At 36.1% G+C, this 9,377-nt stretch overlaps 1 protein-coding gene and 1 long non-coding RNA gene across 8 annotated transcripts; both read left to right on the top strand.

Moving 5' to 3' along the window:
- Positions 1 to 948: 948 nt before the first annotated feature.
- LOC107717936 (U6 snRNA-associated Sm-like protein LSm2) lies at positions 949 to 2,939 on the top strand. The gene is made up of 5 exons (XM_016524840.1): positions 949 to 1,060; positions 1,500 to 1,567; positions 1,672 to 1,702; positions 1,789 to 1,848; positions 2,091 to 2,939. Exons 1-5 carry the CDS (start codon positions 1,058 to 1,060, stop codon positions 2,214 to 2,216), a joined length of 288 nt encoding a protein of 95 aa, XP_016380326.1. The 5' UTR covers positions 949 to 1,057; the 3' UTR covers positions 2,217 to 2,939.
- Positions 2,940 to 3,323: 384 nt separating this feature from the next.
- LOC107717937 (uncharacterized) lies at positions 3,324 to 4,735 on the top strand. Of its 7 annotated transcripts, none has more exons than XR_001637360.1 (5): positions 3,387 to 3,411; positions 3,966 to 4,085; positions 4,415 to 4,477; positions 4,573 to 4,635; positions 4,722 to 4,735. It is a non-coding gene; the product is annotated as an uncharacterized LOC107717937 (long non-coding RNA). The 7 variants fall into 7 exon arrangements; XR_001637361.1 differs by lacking the exon at positions 3,387 to 3,411 and adding an exon at positions 3,501 to 3,515; XR_001637362.1 differs by lacking the exons at positions 3,387 to 3,411; positions 3,966 to 4,085 and adding an exon at positions 3,324 to 3,360.
- Positions 4,736 to 9,377: the final 4,642 nt, after the last annotated feature.

Below are 9,377 nucleotides of genomic sequence, written 5' to 3'. Positions count from 1 at the left end.
AGCTGTCAGCGCTGGCGTGAGCTTCATATCTGATACTTGAGACTCTGTAGTACTGGGCAAAAGACATAAGCTTCTTTATCTCGGAGTACTAAAATGAATAAATGTATAAACAATAGCAAGACAAAGAGCTTGGATATTGATTTTAAAATGATGAATGTTTTACCGTTTGAATGTCACTGCATATAGTCATACATAGAGCAATCATTTCTATCAGCCTCTGTTTAAACATTTCATGTTGCTTAAAACATTTATATTAAAGAGAGAAGAGTGAACAGTTGTAATCGTATAATAAAACCAAGTGTTGTACAGTCATTGATTTCTTATTTGTTGATTTGTAGTCCACCAATAGGCCACCAATAGTTGTTTTTAGAAATCCAAGCAGTGTATCACTTTTCAAAATTACACATTTTCCATTTTTCCCTCTTTCCATCGTGTTTTACAATATATGGCATTGCAGAGCTTATATTGTAAATAACAAGGAACAAGTAATCAGTCTTGCTTCTCCGATTCAAATTAGACCAATATACCATGTCACCTATATCACCAAATAAATAAATAAATAAAGTTAGGACTAGTGCTGAAGAAAAAAGAACTACATGACTATCTTGTAAGGCTGCTCGAAGAAGTTTATGCAACTACTGGGCGAAAGTTAATAAGAATTTTGCCCGTGCTTTTTTATTATTTGCCTCCATCTGCTGGTGAAAGGGTAAATTACCAGAGATTCTGCTATTAAAGGAGGGCCTATAGGACAACGGGATGTAAGTTTGCTAGTAAAGCCGTGTGGACACCGTGAAAGTTAATTTTCTGGCATCATTTAATTATTATTTTTAAAAGTTTTATTTAAAAAAATAAGAATTTATAAGATTTTTTTTCGTAAATAAACTTTCCTATTCTGTATTTGTGAGGCATTTTCCGCGATGCGTACAGATGACGCAGACATTTCTCCACCAATGGGAGCGTTACAACTTCATTTGTTTAGCCAATAGAAGCACGAAGTGAAGAATGCGGCAGCTCTCGTTGATGACGTATGTGATCTGAAGCACAAAACCGCGTGAAAATGGCAAGTGTTATTTAGCGATAACAAACAGTGTTTTCCGTTAAAAAAGGAAACAGTTTTGCAGCGACCAAATACATATGTTTGCAATATTTAAAATGTATTATTGTTTACTGCACACCGCTGTTGGTGAGGAATTAATAATGGCAGCAGCCTGCTAACGGCTAGCTAACTTGTCCAATCGCAAACCATTTTTATTGTTATTCTTTTCATTTCAAATCGACACCGGCCATTTGATAATGCCTTGGAATTTCTGTTTTCGAATAGAGTAATTTAGAGCCAGTGTAAACTGCTTTTGGTGTGTACAATTAGATGACTTCGCTCATTGTGTAAAACGTTGTACTGTATTTCACGTCTTAAATCGCATTTTCATATCGTTTGGTCAACTTTTGTTCTTATATCCGGCCTTAATTTGAATGTAACATTCAAACATTTAATTCCTCAGCTCTTCTACTCGTTCTTCAAGTCCTTGGTTGGCAAAGATGTTGTGGTTGAGCTCAAGAATGACTTGAGGTAAGCACTTTTTTTTTATAATATATCACATACTTTTAAAATATAATATGTGCACTGTGTAATTTATGTGGTAACTCATTACATTCTTAATGTCAATTTTGCAGCATTTGTGGAACATTACACTCAGTTGATCAGGTATGGCTGCACATTCCGCTTTATTGAAATATAAGCAAATATTGAGTGAATTTCACTATAAAATGAAACGTGTTCTCCCTTCACAGTATCTGAACATCAAACTGACAGATATCAGTGTCACTGATCCAGAGAAATATCCGCACATGGTGAGAACGTGTCAAGTGTGTTCTTTGTTATAGATAAAGAAGTGTGCATATTATTTAAACCCCAGTCAGTGAATAGATTGATAATGAGAAGTAAAACTTAAATAGCAGAAAAGAACACTTGTCTGGTCTGTGCCTAGAACCTCAGCCACTTGATTCTGACATGTATGAAATGTCATATTGAGTTTGAACAGATGAACACCTTCAGGAGAACAATTTCTATATATGACTCTTTATTATTTTAGTTGTCGGTGAAGAACTGCTTTATCCGTGGATCAGTAGTGCGATATGTTCAGCTTCCTGCGGATGAAGTGGACACACAGCTGCTACAGGATGCTGCACGCAAAGAAGCTATGCAACAGAAACAATAATGTTTACATTTGAGAATAGTTTTTTGTTGGACTGTTCACAAGCATCATCTGTGGAGTTTTGTAGTTTAAATGTTTTTTTTTGTTTTTTTCCTACCTGAAACTTTTATGTAAAGTTTGGATTTTTTTTCCTAAATATTCATTTACCGCTGTTGTCATGAGGCCCATTACTGAGAGGGAATGACTTTTTTTGAGTTAGTAGTGGTTTTGTGCTTTTAATAATGTTTGGAAGGTTCTGTATTGAATCCAAATGACTTTTTAGTTAAGTTCTTCGACCTACTAATACAAGAATAAAGTATTTTCTTCCACGGTCTACTTTTTGTTATTGTAGTTCAACCATTGAAACATTTACTGACTGGCTGCGTTCAAATTCGCATACTGTCTGAATAAATACTTATGTTGAATATGTAGTTATTTTATGGGTGTTAAAAAAAAGAATGTTTCATATCATGGGTCTCCAACCCTGCTCCTGGAGCAGAACTCCCATCCTGCAGAGTTCAGCTTTAACCCCAATCAAACACACGTAAAACATGTGGAAGAGCCCAGGGTTACTTGATAATTACGGACCGGTTTGTTGGAGCAGGGTTTGAACTGAAGTCTGCAGGAAGGTGGCTCACCAGGCACAGGGTTGGAGACCACTAATATAAAACATACTTTTTTTTTAACAGTTGTAAATTATTTGTTTTATGTCATATGAACTTGGATGTATGATATACGTCATGTGACCAACCAGTGTCACTTGCGTTGCTTCACTTTCCAGTCACAAATCCTCTCTTGTAGCCTCATGCAGTAGTTAAGTGTCCGTTGTAAGTGCACTTCAGAATCTTGATGGAGATTACTTTTTAACCACTCCTTTATGAATACTTTGAATTTGGACGTTCCACTTGTCTCACGTACGGTTTTTGGCCTACTAGTGGGGAAGTATCTGATTTTGGATGCAGCCAAAGCATATGTTGCACAGCTTAAAATGTTTATATACCTGTTAAGACGGGGTGCCCGACCCTGTTTCTGGAAATCTACCTTTCTGCAGAGTTCAGCTCCAAACCTGATCAAACACAACTGAACCTACTAATTAGGGTCTGAAGGAGCACTTGATAATTACAGACAGCTGTGTTTGATCAGGGTTGGAACTGAACTCTGCAGGAAGGTAGATCTCCAGGAACAGGGTTGGGCATCCCTGGTTTAAGGTGTAGGAACAGTGTGTATGACTTGTTAAATATGGGGGGGACACTTAAAGTTTTTGTTTTTAGTGTTTATTTTTCCTTTGTACAGTGTAGTGGAGTTCTGTAACTATTTTAAATGGTTAGAAGCTATTTGGTATTGTGCTTTAAAACAATGGAACATCATAAGATTTAATTTAAATAATTCTAATTATTGATTCACTCATCTTTATCACTATACAGCTTATTTACAGTGTTTTAAAAGGTGTCCCTAAAAGTACTCCTGGGGGCAGGGGATACGATTTTTTATGACATTTCTTGCTATCAACTAGTTTCTACCTAAAACTGTGAAGCTTACTGTATTTGACACACACACACAAACTAATGCAACATTTGGCTGTAGCAGAGCATTGCTAAATTTTAAAGTTTGTTTAAAAGTTTATTGTATGTAGAAATAATAATCATTTTTTAACGGTCTCAAATTTATACCATTTTAGCATGTTAATGTTATGAACACCTTTTAACAGAGTGCCCAAGGATGTGCTCATTAGCTCACCAATGAACTTGAAATCTGTTAATTTGGTTGAACCAGGTGAACCACAAAATTGAGACAAATTGCTATCAGCCGTTGGTTGATTTTCCATTCGAGGCCTTACTGACACGCTCGCAGATTACGTTTAAATTAAACAGATTCGGAGTTTTTTTGAGAATGGTAGGTGTTTTTTTTTTTTTTCTCCTTTTCATAAGTTTACGGTTCTTACAAAACTCGGCGTGACCGTAGAAAGCGTTTTGACGTTCCGCGTCATTTCGAGTTCAGAACGCGCCCATGATATCCACAAAGATACGTTTGGCAACATTTTATTACGACTACTTTTCTCGGTTTTGTTTGTTTGTTCGTGTTTATGACAAAGGTTTATTACAATTACTAGCCTGTGGCATTTGAAAAGCACTATGGGTGACTTTACTGAAGTCATGAATTGGGGACGGTATTGATTTCTGATATACCAGACCGGTTCCAATGGTGCTAGTCTGTGTTTTCAGGAGAAATGCATGAATGAGAGCTTTGACGTGGATGAGTGTTGCTCTGAGCTGCACCAAGGCAAAGTAAGTTTAAAGATGGAAAAGGACGTTTGTCAATTATTTAATGATTAGCAAGTTTTACGTTCCTTGTCTTGATGGCCTGTTGCTTTGTCAATTAGATGGATGAATGCATTGCCAAGAGTTCTCTAAACTCCTTACTCAAAGAGCTGTTAGATGAAAAGGTAGTGTTTTCTAAATAAAATTGCTTTAAATTATTATTATTATTTTTTTCTTCAGTGATCCATTTTTTTTCCTCTTGTTTTTTTAGATTTCTACTCGGAGGAAAAATCATTGGATACTTGGCCCTGAGGACCTCAATGATACTCTTGTTTATGATTTTGAGATTGAAGAAGCGGCCTGAGCTTTGTATTAATGCATACATGGTGTTGCTTTCACCTGTGAATAAATGTTGCAGGTGAAAGTGTAGTTTTTAAAAATCGCATCAGCTAATAGTAACTTGTAAATAAAGTGTATGTATATTTACATGCTGTGTAAAAATGTGTGTGTAGCCTACTTGTGAGGTCCTCACTATTAAAAAATATCCTCACTGATATAGTGAAACCTGTTGAACCAATAGTGAGCTTTAGTAGTTTAGAAGCCCTGACTAACATAGTGAAACAAACAGGTGTTTATGTAGGCCTATACCATATTTTAGGGACACATTTGTACTTTGATGTTATATAAACTGGCAAAACCAACATTCAGGGATGTTCTTATTTGTAAAAACAGTATTGCAAAAACATTTTCAGTTAGGATTAGGTTATAGCTACGATATATATGAAAATAGTTTATTGAATGGAAAAATTTATGTAGCAAAGTAAATCTGCAGTGTTGGGGGAAAGTTACTTTTAAAAATAATGCATTACAATATTGCGTTACTTCCTAAAAAAACTAATTACGTTACTTAATTACTTTTTATGGAAAGTAATGCATTACATTACTTTTGTGTTACTTTTTAAATCTGGGCAGGGCTTGCTTGTTTGTTTTTAATATAAGTTCTATTTTTGGCAAATGTAAAAGCCCTTTCACACCAAAATCCTTGGGCAGAAGGAAATGTAAATTCACATTTGTACAGTAGAATGCAGAAGAAGAAAGTTCAACACTCTTCAGCAAAAAAAAAAAAAAAGAACAACTGTTGGTTTATCTTGAGTAATTTTTGCTTATTAGTATGGTTGAATTGGATCATCGAGGGTCAGGAGCAAAGACACTGGTTAATAAAATGGGATTAAATACATAAAGGATATTTGTATTAACATATTTAATTATTGCAGGTTGCATTTAACTGTTTTTATTAATTTTGAGGAAAACTGAATCAGTTTTTTTGTGAGTGAGATGAATTAATGCATATTGACATTTAGTCTAGAAAAAAAGTAACTTAAAGTAACATCTTACTCTCGATTTCTCTGAACATGGGGACAGGAGAGCTTTCAATCAATAAATGGATGGATGGATGGATGGATGGGGGATGGGGGGATGGGGGGGAGTAACTGGCGTTACTTATTTGAAAAAGTAACTCTGATATCTTCTTGTAAATTAAAAAGTAATGCGTTACTTGAAAAAAAAGTAATCTGATTACTTAACTTGCATTACTTGTAATGTGTTACTCTCAACACTGGTAAATCTGTATATGTGCGAATCAGATTTTTGTCTATATCAGGGGTCACCAAACTTGGTCCTGCAGAGTTTAGCTCCAACCTTAATCACACACACCTGAACCAGCTAATCAAGGTCTTGCTAGGCATACTTGAAATGTCCAGGGCTGCATTTCCCAAAAGCATCGTAAGCTTAAGTACATCGTAGACCCATTGAAACCTATGGAGCTACGATCAACTTGGGCTTAACGATGCTTTTGGGAAATGCAGCCCAGGCAGGTATGTTTAGGCAAGTTGGAGCTAAACTCACCGAGTATGTTGACCCCTGGCCTATATTGTTAGGGGCAGACTTCTGTCCCCACAGAGAAAACTTGCACAAAAAATTTGAAAATGTGGAAATGTATGGTTTAGCAGATCAACAATACTGGCTCAGTATAAAAACAATAAAAGTCAATGGAAATTCTCCACTATGGTAGAAAAAATATGTTTGTGTTGCACTCTGAGCTATATTGTTGCATTTTTGTGTTATATTGGTTTGGAAAAAGGAAGCAAAAGAATCTCAGACCTGTTCCAGAGTAACGCAACAGGATCTGATACTTTTATGGTCTGTAATGCAGTTTTCTAATCCCTCCTCCCAACCCCTCAGAATTGCTTTTATGTTGCAGACTTGTACTATATGGCCTTGTGTTGAACTGATTAATAACTTTTAGTTGGATAATGATGTCTTCAGTCTGTATAACACTATACAGTAGGTACAGTATACAGTAATGCAGGGGTCACCAGACTCTGTCCTGGAGGGCTGGTGTCTAGTAGTGTTTAGCTCCAACTTGCCTAAACACACCTGCCTGGAAGTTTTAAGTATACTGAAATTTCAGGTGTGTTTGATTAGGGTTGGAGCTAAACTCTGCAGGACATTGGCCCTCCAGGACCGAGTCTGGTGACCCCTGCAGTAATGGTACTATAATGTGCGCACTGTGAGTCTGAGCATTATTTGTGCAGTCAAAATAATTTTGGCCAATGGTTTAAATATCAGCATGTTGAAGTGGTATATGTATATGGTTGCTGTGTAGATGGTGCAGTTTGTCACCTGTTGACTATGTGAATTAGTAGTGCCTGTATAAAATAAAGCGAATCTCAATGAAAACTCTGTAGCTGAACCATTCTGGGATGCGTTTCCCAAATGCAACTATGGTCGCAAGTTCCGTCATTACCAATAGAGTTCGATGGAACTTACCACCATAGTTAGCTAACGATGATTTTGGGAAACGCACCCCTGTTGTGTTGAACTACTGTGGTTCATTCTTTCTTTGTGATACTCCAGTCCTGTTTAAGGAATTGATACATCAGAGGTATGGAGCTTCCAGTGTTGTTTTTCACTACCCCAGCTTGTGGTGATTTGGTTCCCTGCTTTTTATCTTGACTCTCTAACAATTCTGCTATTGTTGTAACATGCAAGCCTTCCCATAATGCTAAGCTTAATATAACAATTCTGCTATTGTTGTAATGCGCAAACCTTCCCATACTGCTAAGCTTAAATATATACATATGAAGAGTTCAGATGCAAAAGCCTCTAAATGCCGTCTGAAATTTTCTTCTAAATTGAGCATTTTTATCAGGCTCCTTTATTTATGTTCAGTTATTTCACTTTAATTGCATAGAAAATGACCTACGATTGATGTGGAAAAAAAGTAATTTAAAGCAGTTTAACATAAGGCTGCAACATAACAAATTGTGAAAAAGTGTGTTGAATACTTTCGTAAGACACAGTATATATATATATACAGTGCACAGCATAAATTAGTACACCCCCTCTGATTAAATATAAAAGATGTATTTTCTTAATGATCACTAATATAATTCATAGAAAGATGGAAAAATTGAAATGTATTAAACATATTCTTAATAAAAAACAGAGAAATACATGCCATTAATATCTGTAAAATAAGAAACTTATTTAAACTAATTTTTGTTTAAATGAAGGATTGCAGAATTGAGTACAACATAGATTTAATTCAACCAAGTGTAATATTCTAGAACTTAATATGTCCTCCATAACTCTTAAGTACACTGCTCTGACACTTCTTGGCACTGAGTGTACAAGTTCATGACAAATTTTCACATCTGTGCTGTTTAACTCCTGGTGGACGACCTCCTTAAATGTCCTGGTCTTTAATGGGGAGTGTTGCTCAGCTCGTCTTTACAGAATCCCCCACAGCTGCTCAAGAGCGTTAAGATTCCACTGAAGGATCTTCAGCTCAGGAGAATGAATATCTTCATTGTCATGTAGCATCTTCGGTTTCAGGTTTTTGTATTAAATCACACAGTGGTGTGTGAATTCATGACAGCGTTGATAAAGTAGTACAACTCCCTCACACCTTCAGCACTCATCCCTATAGAAGAGCTTTACTACCACTCAATGCCCCTGTGGGAACCAGGCACTTCTCTCTGTACTCCTCCTCTAGCAACACCAGAACATTTTGGATGCTTTTGGATCCGAAATGATTGAATTGGTCTCTAGAGACCAGAGTATGGATTCCCAGAAGTCTATATTTTGTAAATATGGGTCTTGGAAAAAGCTAAATGAGTTTATTGTGCTTTGGCAGTCGGTAGTTCTGGTGTGGATAAACCATGCATGTCACTTCTGCAGGCTGCGTCATACTCTGTGAGATAAAGTGTCCCTCTTTTCACAGTTTTTGCCGGCTCTGAGACACTTTCACAGTGTTTCTCCTGCTCTTTTTCTAGCAAAAATTCACTCATCACTAAATGAAAACTTAAAGTCAAGACCTGATTATTTCAGGGGCCTTTTCACAAGTCCATTATTTTTGAATTTCTGTGTTACTTTGGCTATATTTTCACACTTAAAACAATAATTTGGTATTCCTCTTGTACCATTGTCCTCTTTTATGCTAGGGAATAAATCTCCTGACAGTTCTCTCTCAAGTGGTTTCAATGTTGTCAGCATTAAGTCTGAGTATGATTCAGTGGGCCATATAACACTTCGTTATCAAGAAATTACTTACCTTTAACAGTTTTGGTTCAACATACTTACCTGTTACACCAGAATTTTTTTTATCTTACACCAGAATTTTTTTTTTAGTTTTATTTAGTAACTTTCATGAGGGTGTACTCATTATTGCAACACAACATTTTATCACTTTGAAAAGAAAATGGTATTTTCTTGATAATTTTAACATTCTTCTTTGGTAACTGATCAAGCAGACTTGCTGGAATATTATATCTCTAAAAAGCCATATGTCTTCTAAGCAAAGAGTAATTACTGAATTTGTTAAGTTTCAGAGGGGGTGTACTCATTTATGCTGTGCACTGTATAT

The sequence above is a fragment of the Sinocyclocheilus rhinocerous genome, unplaced genomic scaffold, assembly GCF_001515625.1.
Source record: "Sinocyclocheilus rhinocerous isolate Xijiao unplaced genomic scaffold, SAMN03320098_v1.1 scaffold2558, whole genome shotgun sequence".
Taxonomy (NCBI): Eukaryota; Metazoa; Chordata; class Actinopteri; order Cypriniformes; family Cyprinidae; genus Sinocyclocheilus; species Sinocyclocheilus rhinocerous.
This window is presented reverse-complemented; position numbering and strand designations above follow the sequence as displayed.